At 37.8% G+C, this 22,907-nt stretch overlaps 1 protein-coding gene across 1 annotated transcript in view; it reads left to right on the top strand.

Annotated features, from left to right (window-relative positions):
- LOC108790078 (dystrophin-like) overlaps nt 1-22,907 on the top strand; it is a 703,081-nt gene that overhangs the window by 424,390 nt on the left and 255,784 nt on the right. The window contains exon 37 of the mRNA XM_018560268.1: nt 15,489-15,683. Within this exon, the coding sequence (XP_018415770.1) occupies nt 15,489-15,683 (195 nt within the window). The remainder of the gene's footprint in view (nt 1-15,488; nt 15,684-22,907) is intronic.

Raw genomic sequence — 22,907 nt, 5'->3', positions numbered from 1 at the left:
TGCCACGGACTTTACTGCAGTTCATTGTACAATGTTTTTTTTACAATGAACCGCAGTAAAGTCCGTGACACAGAGGGAAAGCTGTATGTAGTTGTGTCACACAACACACACTGCGGGAGGCAGCCGCAAGGATCGGGAGTGGGACTCGTCACAGTCAGTGACGGTAGCGGCACTAATGTCGGGGGGGGATGGAGCGGATGTGACAGAACTAAGGACGAGCAGTGAGGGGAGAGAGGCGCCGGCTGTCAGATCCTGGCCGAGCGTCTCTCTCTCTCCTCACTGCTCTGCATTAGTTCTGTGACAGCGGCTCCGCCCTCCCCCGCCGCCGGTTCCTTCACTTCTTCTCGGAACCCCGCTGGGGAGAGCAGCGAGGGTCCAGAGAAGCGGCGGGAGGAGAGGACATGGCGATCTACCAGTGATCGCTACGCGATCGACTGGTAGATCGCGATCGACCTTGTGGGCACCCCTGCTCTAATGCATCTTCCAAATCATATGCGTGCATGCACCAATTTTTGACAGCACACCAAAGTGCATGTTAGTGCATTGCCACATGTTGAGCTGTGCTGCAACTCACATCAGCAAGGAGCATTGGGGTGTCATTAAAATGAATGGCACTGTGTTGTACCAATGATATGTGTACAATAATCTGTCCACCCACCGCAACACAATGCACAGTGCTTAACAAATGTCTTTTGAAAGGGTTGCTGGGGTGCCATTCAAATTGAATGGCAACACATTGCAGCAATACACTAATATGCTTTGCAGGGTGATAAAGCCCATGTTAATGAATAGTGTGAATGGGCCCTTACCAAAACACTTAAAAATGCACCCAATGCACCTTCTTATGGACATGTGCTGTAGTGCAATGCATGACAACACAATAACTTGTGTTGCATTGTGGTGTACTGCAAAAAAAAGTGGATGCATGATTTTGTAGCACTGCAATACATGTGAGTTAATTGATGCATGTTGTGCTGCGCTGTAATGCACTTCCATTGGTAAGGTGTGTTGGGGTGCCATTCACACTGTAACATGTGTTGCCGCAAGGAATGGAAAAGTGCATGATAATACAAGCGTTACTACAATGATGCAATGTGTCTAGACCTTAAGCATGTGGTTATGTGCACATTACCACGATGCATAGTATGAACTGGCTCTTTATCAAAATACTTGTGTTGAATACACAATTTGTTTGTATTCATTAAGAAATGGGAAAATGGGAAACAGTAAACAAGATATTTTTATGATCACGAAAGCTGTGGGTCAGAAAGGTATAACATTAATTATGCAAAGGTTGGCATGGACAAAGAAGTCTAATTAAAAATCACAGGTAAATTAAAATACTTGCTTGGTCAAGATCACCATTAATTATCCAGAGCAAAATTTAGAGCCCAACTTTAGTCAAAACATTGTATCTTGTTTTGGATAGAGCAGGGATTTCTGACATTTTATTGCCCTTTGTGTCTCTATTGAGAATAGTTCCACTTACTTCCTGTCAGAACAGGAAGTGATGGCAAATCTCTTCAATGGGAACACATACAAAAGTAAAAATAAATGTTAGTAGTAGAGTGGGAAAGGGCTAAAACATCTGACAATGTTTTCTGCTGCTGTCTGTGCCTTCCTGTGCCGATGATGACCGTAACCCCTATTTCTTGTAGGCATAGTTGGGAACTTCCTGGAAATTACTTGCAAAACCAGAATTTAGATCCACTTGCTGGGTTATTAGCCGCATTACTAGACTCTACCAGGCTAAACTACGTGTGTGACTTAATCTTGTGAGTCATGCACAGCTTGCCTATCACTGCCTGCCACCTGGGAAGAAAAGAGGAGGAGGAGGAGGAAGGAAGGACAGGAGGGCAGGGGTGAGCTGTGAGCAAAGCATGGGCTGTGGGAATCTAGGAGAAGAAGTGCAGGCAAGGTAAAGTACTGTGAGCTGGACTGGAAAACTTTGCATGTGCACTTCGCAGATGTAAGAGGAAAAGAAAGAACATTCCAACCGCAGTTCACTCATCCTCTAAAATCTTCAAAGTGCACAATCAAAGTAATTGACAAAGGATAAGAGAGTCTATAGATAACAGCAGGGGGCAGGGTTACAGATTCTGTATGCGGTGTGAGCCTGGGGACTGGACAGGTACAGTCTTGGGAACGCAATAGCCTGCTGTGTAAGGCAGGCTAAATAAATGGACTTAATGCTCTCAGTACAGTGGCTATTTATTAATTTGTTTGCTGTGGGTAACAACAGTTTTATTATTGGTGTCTAAACGTTGTTTCATCAACTGTTGTAGGTAACATCAGTTTTCCATTCTTTGCTACAAGTAACAGCACTGTTATCATTGTCTCTGTGTGTAGCAGCCCTTTTAGTACTTTTGGTCAAATCAACTATTTTTGTTACACCATCACACATACACCATGTTTCCCCATTTTACACTCCCACAACACTCCCATTTTGCACTACTCCCCCAAAAGAATTTCCAAGCTGTGGGTATTATATTAGCCCCCAGGTATATTGTTATATACATTACATAGTCTCCTTAGTACAGGAGGTCTGCCGTAGACTATAAAACAATACTTTTGTCATATTGCTTTGCATTTTCATGTAGACTCTGGACTAATCCTTTAAGTCCCTCTAATGTTTAGGTGCAGTTTGCCCACAGCTATCATATTGTGTGGGTCGCTATGCATTCCACCCACTACTTCACCCCCTGATCTGACCACATTCTTAGTAATTATGAAGTTCCCAGGTATGCTTATACAGGTGTCACAGGGACAGGAATTGAGAGAAAATCCTTACCAAGGTCACAAATAAAAATAAAAATTAATGTTAGGTCTTACCAACTTATGGAAAAACTGAGAACAAAATAACTGGAATAAGGCTTCATGTAAGCTTTCCAGTTACCAAAAGTAGTAGTCTGTGAAAGGATTTTACATAGATGATATACATTTCCTATTATAAAGATTATATGTGTTTACTTGTCATAATCTTTTTCTTTTTTTTCCACACTTGCTTTTTATACATCTCTGTATGTTTGTTTTTCATCTGAATCTCTATATTATAAAACATATTTACTGGAAGTAAATGTCAAACCTTTGGGGATGGCTTACTAAAGTTTCAGTGAGTGTTTAAAAGGGGAAGCTGTATTCACTTTTAAACATCCAACCACGGGGAAGCAACAAATCTCTATTTTTCTTTCTTTCCATTGCACATGATCAGGTATTTAAAATAAACACAGTTTTAACTTTTTTTAAGTTCAGTGTGCTTTCACTATGTTATCTTCTTAAGTAAATCAACCCAATCCATCATTCATTTAAAACCTGTGGCAAAACTTCTAGCATACTAAAAATTTAGATCAAATTAATTGGCAAGATAAAGGATTGTACATTTGGCCATGTCTGTATGTTTAGTCTTTCATGTGACACGGGACAAAGATGGTTAAAAAACAACAACTACTCTATCCAGATCTAAATAAATGTCTTGGCTTTACATATGCTATAAAACTGGCAAGGAAATTACATGCAGACCCAGGACACAGGGGCATGTCAAAGCATCCTGAAGGATAATATAACATCAGTACAGAGTGAAGTATTTATTGTTTGAAGACTATTTGCTGTACATCCCAAAGTGAGCAATGAGACAACAGGGTTGATAAAAGAGTAGTGACATTTTACAAAGAAACACAGAAAGTGTGTCTGCTTTAATCATCCAATCATGTGCAAACAAAAAAAATCATTTTTTTTGTTCATAACTGACCTATGATTGGCTATTTAACAATTATGCAGTTACTCGTGTTCACTAACCAAAGTGATCATTCAAATATATTATTATAATTGTGCAGTTTTCTCTTTAGTAAAAAAATGTACTTTGCAAACTTTCTGTGACCAGACTGTTTGTTACAGCTGTGGTCACAGTTGAAGGTTGTATTAGTTAAAAAAATAAGTCTAAACGTTAACTCCTAATTGATTACTGTAATGCAGTCAGGCTGTAGTTACAGTAATAAATGTTTTTCTTTTTTTATCAGTGAAGAGCTGCAGCTCTCATACCCAAGCTCTTCTGTGGTCCAACATGCCCATGCTCTAATCAGCATTGCTCATGGCTGAGGAAAGACTATCAGTTAACAAAATACTTTACAAGACACTCCAGTCACAAGTCCCTACATAATTACACCTAATCATGAAGAGGCTTAACTTTAAGAGAATCTTAGCATCAAAAAGTACTGACATGTAGAATAGTACAAGTATGTAAGGGTCATACATGTTTATACAATTCATACAAATGATCTTACCATCAAAATAATTCATGCTTACTTTTCTTACCCCATATTCTCATATAATTCACATTCCATATGAATGTAATCTAAAGTGCTGTGTTTAATATATTATAAATGTTATATAACATACATGTTAGAGTGAACACCATAATAGAGTTACTTTAGCACATGTCCCATTCCATTTTTACATATGGCATTTCTTCTCATACTTTTAGCTTTACATCAATTTTGTTTGTTTTTTTGTTTGTTTTCTGCTTTATTCATAAAGAAGTGTCAGCAGCAACTGCCTGGCTTATGAGGATCTGCTCTTTGTTGGATTCTTGCACGGTATAATTTTTATTTGTCACATGGTGGCTGAGATTTGCTGATCATATAGAACTTAAAACAACAGAAAGTAAAATGGGTAATTAGCTTTCGTTCTAGTTTCAATATTAGTACTGCAAGTGTCAGTACCGGCCAAGAGATAATAATAATTTATATGAAATGATAATGGATCACAGTGTTGAGGACGTTCCATTAAACTGCTTTTTATTTTATATGTCATAAGTATTTATGGAAAGAGTCGTATTTATCATTCCCCTGATTCTATTTTTTTTTAAAGTACAGTGAGAAAACAATCTTGTCTAATTTTCGTTTAAATCACAATGATGAACTCTTAATTGCACACAGTCAGATTGCCATATTAAAATGGTTTAAACCAGTGGTGACAAATTTGCTAGATATAGGTAGCTTCAAGTACAATCCCTAACATTATCAGAAGCCTGATCTTTAATCCTTTCTTTACAGAAGATGCCTGCCATGTTTCAAAATACATTTAAAGACTGCAGTCATGTTCCAAGAGACTGTTGCAGACATGCTACAGAAGTCTGTTAGAAGGCATGTTATAAATGAATGTCAAAGACTGCAGACACAGACTGTTAGAGACAGCTCATATCCCAGAAAAGAATACAGGATTGTGAACACTATATAGATACTGTATAGATCACTGGTGCAGCCTCATCTTGAGTATGCGGTTTAGTTTTGGTCACCAGTCCAAAGAAAAGATGTCCTTGAGCTGGAGAGAGTCCAGAGAAGAGCAACTAAGCTAATTAAGGGGCTGGAGGATCAAAGATATGAGATAAGGTTGCTAAATTAAAACTTGTTCACGCTGGAAGTGAGGAGATTAAGAGGGGACATGTTTTTTTATGTACACAATGTTCAGTGGTGATGGTAACATCAGCACTAAACTTTTTACTGTAAACTTCTTAACAAGGACTCGAGGCCACCACCTAAAATTGGTGGAGAAAATATTTAACCACAAAGGGCGTAGGGGCTTCTTTTCAGTTAGAGCGCTTACATTTTGGAACTCTGTGCCACAAGAATTGGTATCTGCAAAGAATATTGATTAATTCAAAAATCAATTAGACCATCCTAAGAGACCATGATATACAGGTGTACAAGTACTCTTAAATACTAGACCTCACGGGGACTTATATATACACGCACGCATAACTCACACACAGACACACAAAGGTTGAACTTTATGGACCTGTGTCTTTTTTCAACCTCAAATAATATGTAACTGAAGCACCCCAATCCATTTAGTAGTCCAGATACACCTTTTTTCAATAGAGGTTTGAGCACAGTACATATACTATACTGTCACCCCACCCCTACATTGAATAATGATGTATCTGGACTATTAAATGGAGTGTTGTGCTTTAATTTACAATCATGAATCTGATACTACAAACCAAGGAGACAGTGGAAATAATCTGGAATTTAGAAGCTGCCTATTCAGTTTTCAGATGACCTATACTGATTATTTCACCTTCTAATTGGCCAACCACACCAATAGGATAAACCTTGAGGGTCCAGTGTTTTCTTCTCTATTATTTCAATGCCTGAGAAGACTTCAGAGATAGCAAACAAGCTGCATAAGGTGGTCAATAACTGCATAAGACCGTCAAGAGTCAGTGAGCATGCTCTATAAGACTGGAGAGTCATTACTGGAGCAGATGAAAAATTGCAGATGAGCAAAAAAATTAAATTCTGAAATTTCAGAAATGCTACAAGTGACTGTTAGAAACCACCACCATTGAGGCTTTCAGCAGGTCAGCGTTTCCACATAAGGAGTGCAGCTGGGAAACATTATAGGTCAGTGGGTCATTGTGGCAGTGGAGAAGCATTGACTGTAGCAGGTCAACATGATTGACAAAGGATAACACTGGACAATATGATTGACTCTAGCTTTACATAGCAGAAACGTTGCAGAAACGTAAACACAGTGGTGGGGATCCTGGGAGACGTCATTGACCCAACCTGGACATTACCATATTCGGTCAATGACATTGTGTGGGATCCCTAGCTGGTTGTTTACATTCTAGCAGTCTGAGATACTGGTGGGCAAACTGGCAAATTTGGGCTTGAATTTCATCCTTGCCTACTATAAGAAAAACAGCTAACAAGATAGTTGTTTGAGAAAGATTACCTTAAAGGAAACCAATACACTCAAAAAATAAAAAATATGGCTCACTAAGGTCACATGGCTGTTCTTCAGAATTGCTGTTAAAAATATTTGTGGACAGATGAAACAAAGGCCTAACTTTTTTGTCATATTTTTATAAGAATACAAAACTATACATACATTGCATACACTGTTATGGATAGCTTGGTAAGATGGAATTCCACATATTAAAATGTTTATGTCAGAGGCCTGACCTCAGTCTCACTGACATGTTGTGGTGTGATCTAATGTAGGCTGTACAAGAAATTGCAAAATGAATGCGTGCACTAAAATGTTTTGTACGTACATCTGTGAATCTAAACAGCAGTTACAGAAGGCTGATAGCTTTTGGTAAGAATATTGCTATTACTTATTAAATTTGAGGGTTTATACATTTTTCCTTCATTATTTCTAAATAAAAGTATGTCAGTATAAAATGTTTTTTTTGTAAAATAAGATTATATTTTATTATGACCAATGTGAATATCATATCACATTTAAGAGTTGTTCAAGTAAAAAAATAAAGTTATTTAGTAAAAGACCACAATCTTTATCTCACAACTATGTCTATAAATATGGTTTAGAAATAGAACACTTTTCTGTAAAATGCTGAGTATAACAGTCTATAATTTTATCAGGTGTTGTTACTGAAACCACTGCTCTGGGCCCCCATGATGGCTATGGTACACTTAACCAGCTGCCTAGCTTATGTTAAGAGGGTCAGGGCATTTTGAATGCATGGTAAGCAATAGACAAAATGAATAATGAGACCTTTACCATTGTATTAATGGGCACTATTCACATTTCTACACTTTGATCCATTTTTTAAAAGTCCTGCAAGTATCTGCCATAGTTAAATGGAACTGCATAAAAAATGTAGAAAACCAAAAAAATACATACATTTTATGTATTTAAATGTAGGAAATGCCCTCTCTCTTTCTCTATGCAATGTAAAAGGCATAGGTAAAAAATATGTGCATTTCAAAATCTGACAGCATGCCCTTAGGACCTATTCTGATCTTCAAAATGTGCTGCATTAAAGTGCATTATTTAATGTGTGTTATCTCTCGTATTAATGTGCCTTGCGTTAGGGCAGTCAATAGTGCGGGATCCATAGTAGACAGCACTGGTATATACTAAATGCCACTTTCATTTATTACTAAAATGCCACCACCTCCTTAAAAGGGGATAGTGCTTAGACTAACACTAGTATAACTTCTAAAACAAAAATGCATGGAAAGTGCTCCACTGTGATATGGTCAACTCTCTTAATCATTGGTGTGTTGGGGGATGGTGTGCATAAACTCTTCAAAACCGGGAGAGGAACCCGGTAAATCACATTCATCAAAACAGTACAAGGAAGAGTGCAACTACCTGGATAAATAATTAATGGGTACTACATAATGCATGATAAATACGTAAATGCTGCACAGCCTGCTGTGACTAGCTGAATGGTTAGGGTTGAAAAGTAAATGTGTGACTTACGGTTGTGTTGTCACAGGTGAGCAAACAGAATCCCTGCATACACTTGCGGGTGACAAAGGTAGTCGATATACTACCGATTAGGATGTTCAGGGTATCCCTAGCCCGCATCCTCGGCTGGCCTGGCCGAGCCACGGCACTTGGAGAAAGGAGGGGGAAAGATCTTGCCCGGCAGTTGGAAACCGCACTGTAGTGTGTATCAGTGCAGAGTAAGTCGCGAACGTTGGAGGGCAGACACAGTATGTGGATCGGTGCTCGTGGGTCTGAGCGAGCTGTGCTGTGTGGTGAGACACCTCTGGGGGTTGAATTGGCAGTGCTAGCGGCTACGCGCTTCGAGGTAATCCTCTTTTTCAAGCCTAGCAGCGGTGTCAGCCGCGGGAAGTAGAATGTCTTTTAAGCCTGGCAGGGGAGAGGAGTCGGGTCCGTAAGGAAGCTGTGATAGGTCTGACCGCTGGGAGGCGGACTGACTGGCTCAAGGGTACTCGAAGGTTGTTTCTTCAAGAATTGACATACCCCGATCTAGTGATCCCTATGGGGCCCGAGTGTGTTTGTTCTCCAGGACCGTATTGACTATAGATAGTGGATATTAACGTGTAGGCAAGCCAAATAGTCAAAGATTGAAACTGGTTTCTTATGCTCCTGTATGGAGTGTGTAGATCACTGACAGGCCTCCATTGTAATGTATGTATGGACAGATTGTTATAATTATACGTGAAAAAAAGTTAAAATGTCACATTTATTTAGAACAATGAATAAAAATGGATAAATAGAAAGTTTTGATATTTTTCAGAATTTTTTTTTAAATTATGATTATTTAAATAAAGAGATTTAACCCTTTCATATTTTTTTTTAAATATATATATATTTATATAAGTCACACATTTACTTTTCAACCCTAACCATTCAGCTAGTCACAGCAGGCTGTGCAGCATTTACGTATTTATCATTCATTATGTAGTACCCATTAATTATTTATCCAGGTAGTTGCACTCTTCTTTGTACTGTTTTGACTAGTATAACTTCCCAGTTCAAAGTAGTATTAAACACTTTTTTTTACATTTCTGCCCAAGCACTTACAGTCACCAAGTTTCAGAACAGCTGGTTGTTACTTCCTCCGCTCGGCTTCCCTGAACTCCCTGTCCAGTACAAGATCACAAAGGACAGAGCAGTCTCCAGCAGCTCTTCACCTACTTGCTTGCAGAAGGGAGGGAGGTGCAGGAAACAGGTGACTGGATTGCCTTGCTGTGTCTGTGTGCCTATGGAAGTTTTGTCATATGACCAACAAGCACTTTCGGGGCCGCACAGGGTCCCTTCATCAGGTTTTAGCATGAAGGGACCCTGTGCGGTCCCGAAAGCGCATGTTGGTCATACGACAAAAAACTTCAATAAATTAAGCTTTTGCTATTCTAAAAGGACTGGTGTGCTGGTGACATTTCTATAATTTTGCTGACATTCACGGCGCCATCCGCATTCACTGCAAGCACCCCCCACTACAATTGATATATCGGTAAGGAGTGCGACAAGGATAGTACTTATTGTGTGCCTATGGAGACACACACAGCTTACTAGCACACACAAGGATGGCTCCATAGGACCCAGCGAGGGAAAGGAACCACCATAAAACAGCATGTTAGTGCCAGTTCTCAGGGAACCAGCTGATTCTGCAGGAAAGTAAAACTTTTAAACTTCAAGGAGCAGCATCTATTGCAAGTGATTTCATCAGCATTTGAAATACAGTAGCTTAAAAACCTTTTGACTTTAACATCATTTTAACTCTAGTTTAATTCTCAATCACTGTACATATCTTATCATTGCCATGAGCTTTATAATTTTTTTTTTTTGACTCAATATATACAGTTTAATGTGAATACCTATAAACAGCAGGTTTAGTTATGGAAATAAGATTGTTTTGTGCTGTGCATCTGACAGTTTTGAAAGGAGTCACATCCCAAAGAGATCCAAAATGTGTTGTAGTACAACTTTCAAACTGCAGATCAATTATACAAAGTTTATACTCATCTCTGCCCAACCGAAAGAATGCTGCTCAGGGAAATTTTCAGACTTGCCTTTTTTATGATACATTGTGCTACATCAGCTTTATTTGGGCAAAATCTGTGTAAAAATGGCATAATTAGTAAAACAGCAGGCCGCATTTTTGTTCAGGGATGCAATTTTAAATGTATCAGCGCAGCGGTAAAATGATATTTTCCTTGTACCCAGTGGCAAACACCATGCAGTTATGTGTCGTATTAGGATATAATTATTTCATCTGCCCAAGAGCAAATGGAAAAAACAAACAATAATACCATATATTATTAAAGAAATGACTGTTCTGAGATATTAATAATGGAATTGTGATATTGCTACAAGTTTTACATACAAGACTGAAACAAAGCTGAAATTTCAACTCTGTGAACAAAGCAATCAATCTGGGCTGAAAAATCTTTAAACTGTGTACAATGCATTGTGCCCTGCAGTGCCTCAAACATCGGGCAATAAAAGTGCTTGTTTCAGGACAGGTATGCTAAATCAACATCTGCTTTAACATATTGTTGGTAATGAGGAAAAGGCCAAAGTGAATGCTCTATGTAAGGAATCAATGACTAAGAAAGTAAAAATACAGTTATCCCAAGGCATGTTTAGGCAGTCAAGAAACATCCCATTTATTTGCTTCAAGTACACACCATTCAATGTTAAGGTGCAAACATATATGGTACATAACATAGCCACTTAATGCTAGATTTGTTTTTAATGTTCTGCTCATTAATGTTTAATACCTGAACATTTATAAGTTATGACTAAATATTTGATTCACCTTCTTCAATATAGATATTAGCATTGATAGGGGCAAGCTAAGTAAGCTGAACATTAAAGCAAACATATACAGTATATTAAAACAATCAATAGACAGTTGATGTATTTCTTCTCTACAGTCACAAATATCTCCGAGGCAGAATAGTGCTCATAAGCAATATAACAAAGCAAAAAGTTTAAAACAATCCGCTGAAGTAAGAAGGAAAGGAATTTCTCAAGAGTGCTCAGAGATAACCCGCTATAAAAAAAGTGTTTTACTTTTGGGTGCTTTGAGGTTTGTATAAGTTATGTGTGTTACCATTGGTAGGGGTGTAGAGGGTGTCACAAAACAAACTTCAGGTTAATACTTAAAAATACCCTCTATTTTGTTTTTGTATTCCTGTTCTGAAAACTGAAATAATTATTCATTGCAATTACTGTAATTTCTTGTTTGGCTTAATATTGTGTTGCCAATATAAACGAAATGTTATGTAGTTGTGCCTGCTCTGTAGGCTGCAGAAAAGCATACAGGTGGACTTACAGGAAATGGTTTAGGGTCAGCATTGCTATTGCAGTTATTTTCAATAATATTCCAAGGAGCAGGAAGGATGTAGAGTAGTGAAACATAGAGGGTTGTTCACAAAAGAGCTAAAGGATCCAGCTGTATCTTCGGCTGATCCTTTGGCTTGCTTTGGCTGCCTATGCCCTATGTTTCAGTCGAACTGAAGGGCTGCTGTACGGGCTATTTAGTGGCCTGGACCTGCTAGAAGACTCTGGCAGGTGCCGGCCAATAGGAAATAGTTGGGTGGAGCTAGCTGTCTACGCAAGCTCGGCCCAATTGTTTTTCTTTTGCCAGCATCTGCCATCACATGTTCATCACATGCGGTCGGGTAGCGTGTGTCATTTTTTTAATTGTTTTTTTTTTTCTTTCAAATTTTCTTATTTTCTTAACTTTTTTGAATATTCCACTTTTTTTACATTTTGTAAAATAATTTTTAAACAATTTTTTTCATTTATTTACATTAATTTCTAATAGCCTAGCCAAATGCCGATCACTGCCTTTCGACCCCTATGAGAATAGGGGCAAACGGCAGTGAGTGAGCTGCCGGAGCTTTGGCTCAGCCGATCCAGATGTTGGTTCAGCTGAGTCGAAGTCCCACTGCACTTTGGCTCAGCTGAACATGCAGAGCATGTTTGGCTGACCGAAGGTAGCCGATGTAGGCTGATTTCAGCCGATTTACGTATGTACGAGGATTTCAGCCGCACTGAGCCAAAGTGAATAGCCGAACGGCTCGTTCGGCTCTGTTCACTTTGGCTCGGTTATTCAGTCGGCTGCCTTCGGCAACTAAGTGAATAACCCCCAAAGTCTGTAGATAGATAGATAGATAGATAGATAGATAGATAGATAGATAGATAAACAGGGCATATACATTACATTACAGATCATTTGGCAGGTAAAACAGTTTCCATGTATTTTTCTCTTCTCTATTTAGTTCTTTATGTGGAGTTGTTCTTTAATATAACAAACTGGATATTAACATAATGCAACAGATAATTAAAAGGCAAATAAACCAAAATTGTACTATGGGAAAGCTTGTTAAAATACCTTTCCTCTTTAGAAAGCCAAGAGTCCTTTTTTCATGTAACAAGGAGACGCTTATACTGAATGCATTAATTGCAGTAAGGATGTAAAATCTGTAGATTAGGCCACCTATGTACAGAGTGAGTCAATTATTCTTCCCAAACACAAATGAAATAAATGGGTTGATGATTGTCTGAGAGTGTACTGTTAAGGTTTGCGGATTAGTATAGGTGTCGTTTTGACATCTTACCAATCTTTGTACTGTATGTGCCATTTATTGGAAACCCATGCTCCAGTCCATTTGTGCACAAAATAATAATTTAATAAGGAAGTATAAACTATGGCATTAGAAATTTATTTTTAGGTACAGTCATTATTAGGGGGCTAGGAGTACCAAAATCCCTTGCACCTGCTGCTACTATATAAAAACTCAACCCCAATAGATTACACATTTTCATAGACTGCGGATCTAGGGGTTAGGGGTGAGGGACTTTTGCTTTGGGGTGGAGTGTCAGCTCACCAGGCAAACGTTTAATGGTTTCAGGAATCCTATTGCCACACAATATAATGTGATAAAATAATATCAGACCTTGTGATCCAAAGTTATTATGGATGTCACATTTATTTCTAATATAAAGCCCTCCCTGTCTAAATACCCATCGTCCATCACTGTTTATAAAGAGGTTGCACAATAAGAAGCACTATGCATATACATTTAAGTAGCAAATAGGACTGCCTTTTAAAATATTTGCTTTTACCTGTTCAGGTTCATCCAAAGAATTTCCAGCAGTTGGGACTTTTTATAATAAACAGATTCTGAGCCAACTGAGTGTGAGGCTGATGCCATGAATCCAGTGGCAAACTGCCTGTTAGCCTAGAGTACACCATTATAGCTACACAGAAAAGCTTCCATATTGACTTGCTTGTCAGATCAGTTATGGTCAGGGCCAGCCATAAATGTATGGTCTATTATTAACAGTATGATAGGAAATTCCATTTAAAGTATATCTAAAGCTAAAACATTTCTTCGGTTTAGGGTAGAGCATGGCATTGTTAAAACCCCTGTTAAGTTTTTCATGCTGTCTATGTCCTACTGGGATTATTTTCCTTGACTTCCTGTTTTGAAACACAGCAAAAAAGAGAGCGCTATTCAAAATAAAGGAAATCTCTTTGACGGCTATCATTGCAAAAATGCCCCATTGGAAGAATTACTTTCTATTCCTTTTGCAGTGAAAACCCAAAATGTAACCCATTCTTAAAAGTATGAGCAGCCTTTTTGACAAATGGGGAGACTTCAGAGGCAGGAGGGGTGTGGAATACCTTAGCCTTTACAGCTTACCTATATATCTGGATCATTATATTGATCAGTTTGGCATATGGTTTTAATAAATGTTAACTTATATTTTTCATCATATGCTTAGTTTAGCATGCCTAGGTTTGACCTAACAGTATGTCAAGCTGAAAGCTATTATACTGTTGTCCAAGTTAACTTTTCTCTGTAGGCCAAAATGGAAGATATGGTCTGTTTAAAGAGTAAATGAGCTTTAAAGCTGAAGTGTAATGTATGCAAATAATAATTTCCCCCGATCAATATACATTAAAATGTTTTAATTAAATTATTTTGTTTTTTACTAAATATTTATTTTAAGATCCATGGGTCTGTCTGCTTCTCTTTGGTGGGAGAGTCCAGCAGACTCCTGCAAATGTCACAGCATTCTGCCTGTGATCTAAAAAAATGACACAAAAGAACACATCAACTGGATCTTTTTGGATGTGCCTGCTTCTCTGTGCTGGCCACTGGGTGCTGCAGACTTTAGCTGTGAAACCTAACTTGATTGCCTGTGCATTTTGAGAGTGAATTGTTTGTTTTAAAGCTTTGCATTGTTAGGTTTTTTTAAATATCTTAATGTCTACAGCTGGCTACAAGATCACTTTAAAAGAGAACTATGGGGTAACCTTTTTATTACAATAGGACATATACTAACCTCCTTCCATGACCCAAAGCTCAGTATATAGCGAGCTTTTGCCCACTATATACTGAGAGGGCCACAGCTGGGACGGCTCCCGACAATACTGTCAAGATCCACCCAGCTAGCTGATTGACAACGGGCTCTGCCTATCTAGAGGCAGGTCCAGCTGTGATCGCCCCTCCCCATCCATTCCTCCAGTCAGTGCTGGAGGATCAGAGAGGGGAGGGGGAAATCCCTGTGCGGAGTGGTGACTGACAGTCACCGCTTTCTGCAGGGAGATGATCGGGAAGTGAGTGAGCGACGGTGTGTGTTTGTTCACTTCCCGATCTATAGAGTCAACGTGTGACGGTTTCAATGTCAGACGTCAGCTCTAACTATGAGGATGATTGTAAATCACTTACCTCATAGTTCTCCTTTAAGTCTGTGCTGTACTATGATTGCATACTAAGGAAACATTTTAAAAATTAATATTAAAAAAAATAATTAAAAAATATCTAATGAACTAAAGGGTGGTTTCTAAGTTTGCATGCATAGTTTCACAAATTCAAATGTAGTATATATACATTTAGTATTTGCTTTGTCAAATAATTGTATATCACAAACTACTGTGTTTTTTGAAGTGATGTTTAATGTTTAAAACAAATATGTAACATGCATTGTGTCACATTTTAAAGGACTTACTTAATCATTCTCATCAAAACAAAAGTACTGATGTTGCTAGCAACCAGTATGATTTTAGCATATTTAAAAATGTTTATTTTAATTGCATCCTTACAATTCTTATATGATTATTACATTAAGTGGTGTCATCTTTATTGGAAGACACAACTGATTATTCTTTAATAATCTCTAGAAAGTGTCTAAATTTCGTAACGCACTTACTTAGAATATAAAATTCTTTCCTACACCAGCAAACTGTTCATGAAGAAAGCACTCGTTCAATGATTGAGGGAATGAAAGTGGATGCCTCTTATGTGCCTTCTACATACCTGGCAGAGATTGCACGCTTCCTGCAGTCTATTGCTGAGGTTGATCTTCTACTCAACTCTTCATGTTTCAATAAAAAAGACTGTGAAGACCTTGCCAAACAAGATGAGTGTCTCCAGGTAAGAAAAATCCTTGGTTTAATTATTAAAACTGGCTCATATGTCAAATATACCTTTTTCAGGACTTAATATCTAAAATTCTAATATCTTCTATTGAGTTTTCAGTATTTTTGAAAGTTTTGGTTAATTTGGGAGCATTCCATAGAATACCGGTTTAAACAAACTGAGGTTTTAGCATACCTTTTTGAAATGTTATCTGAAACATTTACAACAAAATACCTAGTTGAAGAAAAAATCAAATGTAGTTCATATGGGAGCATTCAAATATGTTGTAATCACCATTTTGCTTGGTTATCTTTTCATTTTGTGTGGTAGAATGAGAGATTCTAATTTTAATGCTGGAACATTCTGCCATCAGGAGTACATTTATTTATTTCTTGCAGTTATTAATAGAGTGGCAACAAGTTACGCAACACTTTACATAGTTGCACATTAACATCAGTCCCTGCTCTCAAGGAATTTACAATCTAAGGTCTCTATCTCACATACATACATACAGGGCCAATTAAGACAAGAGCCAATTAATCTACCAGCATGTTTTTGGAGTGTGGGTAAATGTAGCAGAAAAGTGCATGTACCACCATTCAAATCTGTTACCAGCACATTGTTCATCAAGAATCTATTAAACCATCCCCGCACTGTCCTCGCTCTATTCCATAGATGATCTTCCCCCCATGATCCTCACTGCAGTCTCTGGCAGCTCTTCATTCACTGTAACAACTTCTGCTGTATGTATCCCCCCACTCTTCAACATCTTAGGCGTCCAATGCTTCAGTATTTTATCCTTTCTGTGGTACGTAGTCTTTAAATGCTTTGCTCACTCTTCTACGACTTCCATAGTGGAGAATAATTTACAAGCACATATGATATGTCACCTAACATTTTACAAATATGCAGGAATTCATTTTGGCCTATGTCTTGCCTATTCCACTAAGCTCCATCCCTTGTCAGAGTTGTGTCATGGCTGGTTACAAAAAGTTGCACCAACATTTCACACATCATTTGAAAGGGCATGAACTGTCATTCCTCCACTAGTAGGGAGAAGCAACTGTTGACATATGACCCAGAGACTAGATTAATGTGCAGTATTACACCTACCAACACAGCACACAGCAGTGGACATCTTTTGCACAGTTATGTCTCTCTTTTGTGTCTAAAAACTGGGAGGCAGAGAAGCTTTATGATTTATATTCAACCGTGAAACAGATATTAGTCAGCCTCTCACTCCTTCAGCTACCATTTCTTTTCCTTCTCTCTATCCATAATCAGCTTCTGTTGTAATAAAAGGTCCAGTCCATGACCAGGTCCTCCTATGTAAACTATAGCACACAATCAGCTTGCTCCTTTCCAGCTATCAGCAACAACCAGCCCTCTGCCTCCTCTCTCCCCTTTTCACAATCATTTTACACTCTGCCTCCATACTCATCAGCCCCCATCATCATCTACTTTTACCCTCACCCAGAAATGATTAGCTCCCATGCTGCCTACTTTTCTAATGGTCAGCAATGAGTTCATGTTCAGTTATAGTGTATGTGTAAGTTTATGTGCGTATGTTGAAATGGGCATATTGTTTATCTAGCTTTGTTTATTGAATATGTATTTCTTTATAAAAAGAATCAATCACTCTTGTACAAGCCTAAAACAAAATAGAGGTTGACTTTACTTGCAGAAGATTTGCATGAATGAAATTATGTTTTGTAGACTAATACATAGTTTATGGTTTACTGCTCAGAGAAGACAGAATAAGGTTTGATATTTTCTTTCAGTAGCTATGATTTAACTGCTCAAGTGATTGTGTACGGTGATCAAACAATACACAGGAGACAAAACCTGCTATTTACACCAGCACCTGATATTCATTTTTGAGCTTCCAAATAGTCACTTATGGGGTTCCTTGCATCCCTGCTTTACTTATTTCAAAACATAGGGATCATATTTATGCTAATGTATATCCATTTTTATAATTTTCCTTTTTCTTATTTTACATTATATTGATCATTAATTTAAAAAAAAATTAATTTCACACCCTGGATTTGATTCATGCTGCAACATTCCTGGAAGCAGGGAGCTTGTGCAGCAGAGCATGGCTAAATAGAGTTTTCACCCAGAAACACCCAGAGGTACTGAAAAATCTCTGCTCTGTGCAATATTGTATATTACCCAAAAACTGTACAAAAAAAGCCAAAACTACCACCTCACTTGTGGTGTAAAATTGACATTCCATCCTCTGGGGAAAATCTTAGTATTTATAGATATGGGGCACACATGCACACTTCCCCTGGCCTCCTACATCCTCAATAGCCAGTCTTAAACACTAAAACATAGAGGTGGAGGACGTGCCTATCACATATGTTATTTTAAGTATTTCAAAGGGATCTTGGCACGTGCTTTAGCAGTACTACAGGATTTGACTTTAGGAATAGCACAATGTTTCCTGGATAGCATTAGCAGCTCCCTAAATGATTTTAGTTTACTGGCAATGCACTTTAAATGGAACAAACAAAGCAAAAACTACTTTCAACCAGCTTTCAAATGCAAAAGAAACTGAATGAAACAAGGTAACATACCATCAACATTTTAGATCATTTTGTGGGATGAAAAGGATTGTTAGTGGTAGGCGGCATTTCTCTGTTGCTGTATGATAATGATTGAAATTAAATGGCTGGATTGATTCTGTCATCTAAAGACCTGTAGATGTAGCTTATACGTTGATATGCAGACCTCCCATATCTGTGAGAACAATTGATGTTTTTTACATTACAAGTTCCTTAAACGACCAACTACATCTAAATTGGCAATAACAAGCCTGTGCATATCTTGGACAAAATAACTCATTCATAGCCACTGTATGTGCTTTTCAAATAGATTTGTATTGTAAGATGCCCTCATTTGATGTGCATCTTTATTCATTCATAAACAGAAATTAGTCCAGTCATATTTTGTCGACCAATAATGGCACACTTTGGTTTATATTTTAAACTGTCAGAATGAAACACACAACCGTCCTGCATTAAGGATTTTCTTTATCCTGCTGTTTGTTTGCTTTTGACATAAAAAAACTTCTGGATATAAATCAGTTAAACCACTAAGGCTAACAAACATCTGATAAAAGTTTATACAGATGATCTTTCCATATCCATAGCTAGTATCTTGTTAATAGATCTGTTTTAAAGAAGACCTACTGTTTTTGCCTTCTCTAATACACACAAATGTTCTGCTTTTCTTCTTGTATTAAAAGCTCAAAACATGGTATCTTCTTTATATTTCACTTGTATACTAAATTCTCTAATATGTATCCTGTAGATGTCACTGTTACTATAACAGTATGGCAATGTTCCCTTAGTGGTAACATATACTTTAAATATGGCAACAAATACAATAGTTCATTTGTGTAGTAATTTGGTAATAACATATGCCTGGTATTATTTAAACATAATATACTTTTGTTGCATTTTTCGATAATCATACAGGTTTATTTTTTTAATGAAAAATAAAAAGATAATACTGGTGATTATCATGTTAATGCCTGGATGATATTGAGTGATCTGGTATTTTGCTACGAGTACAGTCAGTTGGTGTCTTTGATGAGCAATTCTACTATATATAAATAGTGAATCAGTCAATGCACTGTGCAATAATGATATTCTTTAATCTGAGTTTCTTGTAATCAATTGTGGCTAGAATTTGCAGACTCTTACCATGCGGGTAGGTGTTTTGGTTTGCTACAGCCTGTCCTATGCATGTCCTATGTAACTTTTTTTCTCTGCTTGATGTATCACTCATTCAAATTAAATGCTCAACTATTCACTACTGATACTGTTATACATGAGGCTTTATGTAAATGAAAGATTAAAATAAACCTACAGTGGGTATGTTTGGGAAAACTTCTCCTATTTGTGAACAGATAAGGAAATGGGGCTCCCAAATTGCCAGGTTACCAACAAAAGGATCTTTGGTAGAGTACTATAGCTATACATTGATGAGAAATTGAAATACTGAGCAGGTAAGTTGTGCTTTATGTTAGCATTTCCATGATCGATTTTCAATTTTGACTAAAGTGTATCTCTAAGTGAAACTGAGCAGCTAAGCCACGTGACTGTGTCTGTACATTAAACATTCTTGAATGTTCTATTGCTTTATAAATCTTCAGAAGACATTTTTTACTGCAGTGCTCTATCTATTTGTGTACATTAGTGTAAATATATCACAGAAGAAAAGGTTTGATTACAATCAATTACAGCTTAGTTAATACAGTAAAAATGATGCATAGAATTTACTTTACTATCCTATAACATTTCATGTAATAGCCAAAGACAGTCTTATTTTTTAAAGTCCACAACTATGCTTCACTAAAACCCCAGAGACTGGTCTACATGGTTGGACAGTGACATTTGTTTTTATGGCAGTTACAAATTCAGTGCAGTGGGTTTCATTTATCTTTGACTTAGTAAATCAGAACATTGCCTAAATCCACTTTATCTGATGTATTACACAGTGCGGGAGGGTTTATCTGCATGATGTAGCCATAGATTGGCTTTGTTCCCTTAGGTAGTTACCAAATAGACAAAACTATTTGTAGGCAGTCATGCCATTTATCTTTCTTTTATTTGTTTTTTTGTGGGATTTGTGTTAAAAAATTGTTTGAGTTTGGTGTTTTTCCATTCACCTCTCCTAAGAACATCAAGTGCTTTACAGCTGCAGTTTAATTTACTTATATTCTGCCTTCCTTGGTTCCTTCTGCCCCCCCCCATCAACCTACTCAAAAAATTATTAAATAAAACCTTTCATAGTAGGGGTCGGTAGGGTACTGTACATACAGTAGCTTCCTGAAAACAGGAAGCTGCGGCAATGCCTACATGTGATTAGCCTACATGACGGAAAGAACTGAAATACAATATATAAAAGGGATGGGACAGGGACTGTTTGGCTGGGGATCCTAGATAATATTGAATGTCCTCCAGCCAGGAATTAAGGTGGGCTCTATCTGACATGCTTCAGCTTCTAATGCACACTAAATTCCAATAAACAAGCACTCTTTCTTTCATATTCTTTCACGTTTTTTGACATATTCTCACTAAGAATTTTAATAATAGAAATGTATGTTTCCATGGTGATTGTTTCCTTTTCTCTTTTTTCTCTTTACTTTTATTTAGCTTGGCCATAAAATGCCATCTTTTTAAGAGTGGTGAGCAGGGTATTTCACAAACTGCCACTATCTTCACCTGACACTGGCAGTGGGACATGCATGTGTCTTTGGTTCTTCACTCCTTTTGATAGCTTTGTAAAGTAAAGCTTTGGCTCCACTTGAAAGGAGTTTTTTAAAATAAGCAGATCTCTGTTAGATCTGGTGATTTCTAATAAAACAGAGATCTTTTCAGGTGTGCAAATTAGGGACAATTTAGGCAAAAGTGACCACAATGATATTACATTTGACACAAGATGCAGGAGAAACATTTTGGTACCTCCTAAAACGTTTAATTTTTAAAAAGACAACTTCAACAACCTGTGCTCTTTACTAGGCTTTATAGTTACATAGTATTTGAGGTTGAATAAAGACATTGGTCCATCGAGTCCAACCTATTAGGATGTAATTCTAGGAGTACCTGTACCCCTGTATATTACGGTCCCTTAAGAAATCGTCCAAAAGTTTCTTGAACAATTCCACATTCTTTGCTGAAATCACCGCCTGTGGCAGTGAGTTCCAGACCCTAACTGATCTTACTGTGAAGAACCCCCTTCGCCCCTTGTGCTGGAATTTTTTTTCCACCAATTTTAGGTGATGGCCTCTAGTTTTTGTAATGGAGTTAATTTTAAACAGTTTATCGCTAATGTTGTTACCACCATTGGACATTTTGTACATGGAAATCATATCCCCCCTTAATCTCCTCACCTCTAATGTGAACATGTTTAAATTTAGTAGCCTTGTCTCGTAGCTCTGGTCCTCCATACCCCTAATTAGTTTGGTTGCCCTTCGCTGGACTTTTTCCAACTCAAGGACATCTTTTCTTAGTACTGGTGACCAGAACTGGACCGCGTACTCCAGATGAGGTCGAACCAATGATCTATAAAGTGGCAAAATTATAGACTTGTCCCTGCAATACATCCCCTTTTTAATACAGGACAAAACCCTGCTAGCTTTGTTTACAGCAGCCTGGCACTGCAAGCTACCTTTCAGTTTGTGGTCTACAATGACACCCAAATCCTTCTCCATTTCTGACTTCCCTAGTGGCATACCCTTAATTGTATAACCCATTTGTTTATTTTTATGTCCAAAGTGCATTACTTTGCATTTATCGACATTAAACCTCATCTGCCACATTAATGCCCACTTCCCTATTTTATCCAGGTCCTCCTGTAATATTATAATGCCTAAGTCTGTGTCGATTACGCTCCCAATTTTGGTGTCATCCGCAAACACGGAAATAACGCTGTTAACACCCTTCCCGAAGGCATTAATAAATAAGTTGAATAATATGGGACCCAGGACAGAACCCTGAGGCACACCGCTCATTACACTAGCCCAGTCTGAAAAGGTGCCGTTTACAGATACCCGCTGGACCCGTTCCCGTAGCCAGTTCTCTAGCCACGTACACACCACCTCATCTATGCCCATAGCCCTCAGCTTGTGAATATACATTTAATTCCTCTCTTTTTGTGGGTCAAAAGTTTACTAACTTGTTGTTCCCCGCTACTTTTATTGTTATTATTCTGCCTTGATTTCGGCCATCCGTTGGTAGTTATACTTAGATACGCCAACGGATTTCCTATATTGACTGTATTGACTGGAGTGAGCCCACTATTATTAACTCCTTTTTTACTACTTTCTGTGTTATTTTTACCTATGATTAAATTATCTACGTTTAGTTTAAGTACTTTTATTTTTATACCCTCCCCACACTTTCTAGTTTAAAAGCTCCTCCAGTCTTTCTACCATTTTTATAGGGTGTTAAATAATAGTATATGCCATTGCATCCCACTGAGCACTAAATATAAGAAATAAAAAAACTAAAAAATAAAACCCCTGTGGCTCAATGCTAGTGTTAAGAAGCAAATAAAAGGAGAAAAGGTTGGCCTTCCACAATACAAAATGGAAGGGTCAGGGTCATCATCAGCATTTAGGGGTTACACAAAATGAAACAGGAAATGCAAGAATGCAAACAGAGCAGCTAAAATTGATAAGAAGCACATTGCTTCAGATCAGAAGGCAAGAATAACCTGAACATT

This window comes from Nanorana parkeri, unplaced genomic scaffold (genome assembly GCF_000935625.1).
Source record: "Nanorana parkeri isolate BGI_ZX_2015 unplaced genomic scaffold, ASM93562v1 scaffold444, whole genome shotgun sequence".
In the NCBI taxonomy this organism is placed as follows: Eukaryota; Metazoa; Chordata; class Amphibia; order Anura; family Dicroglossidae; genus Nanorana; species Nanorana parkeri.
The sequence above is the reverse complement of the archived record's forward strand: the minus strand, read 5'-3'. Positions and strand labels throughout refer to the sequence as shown.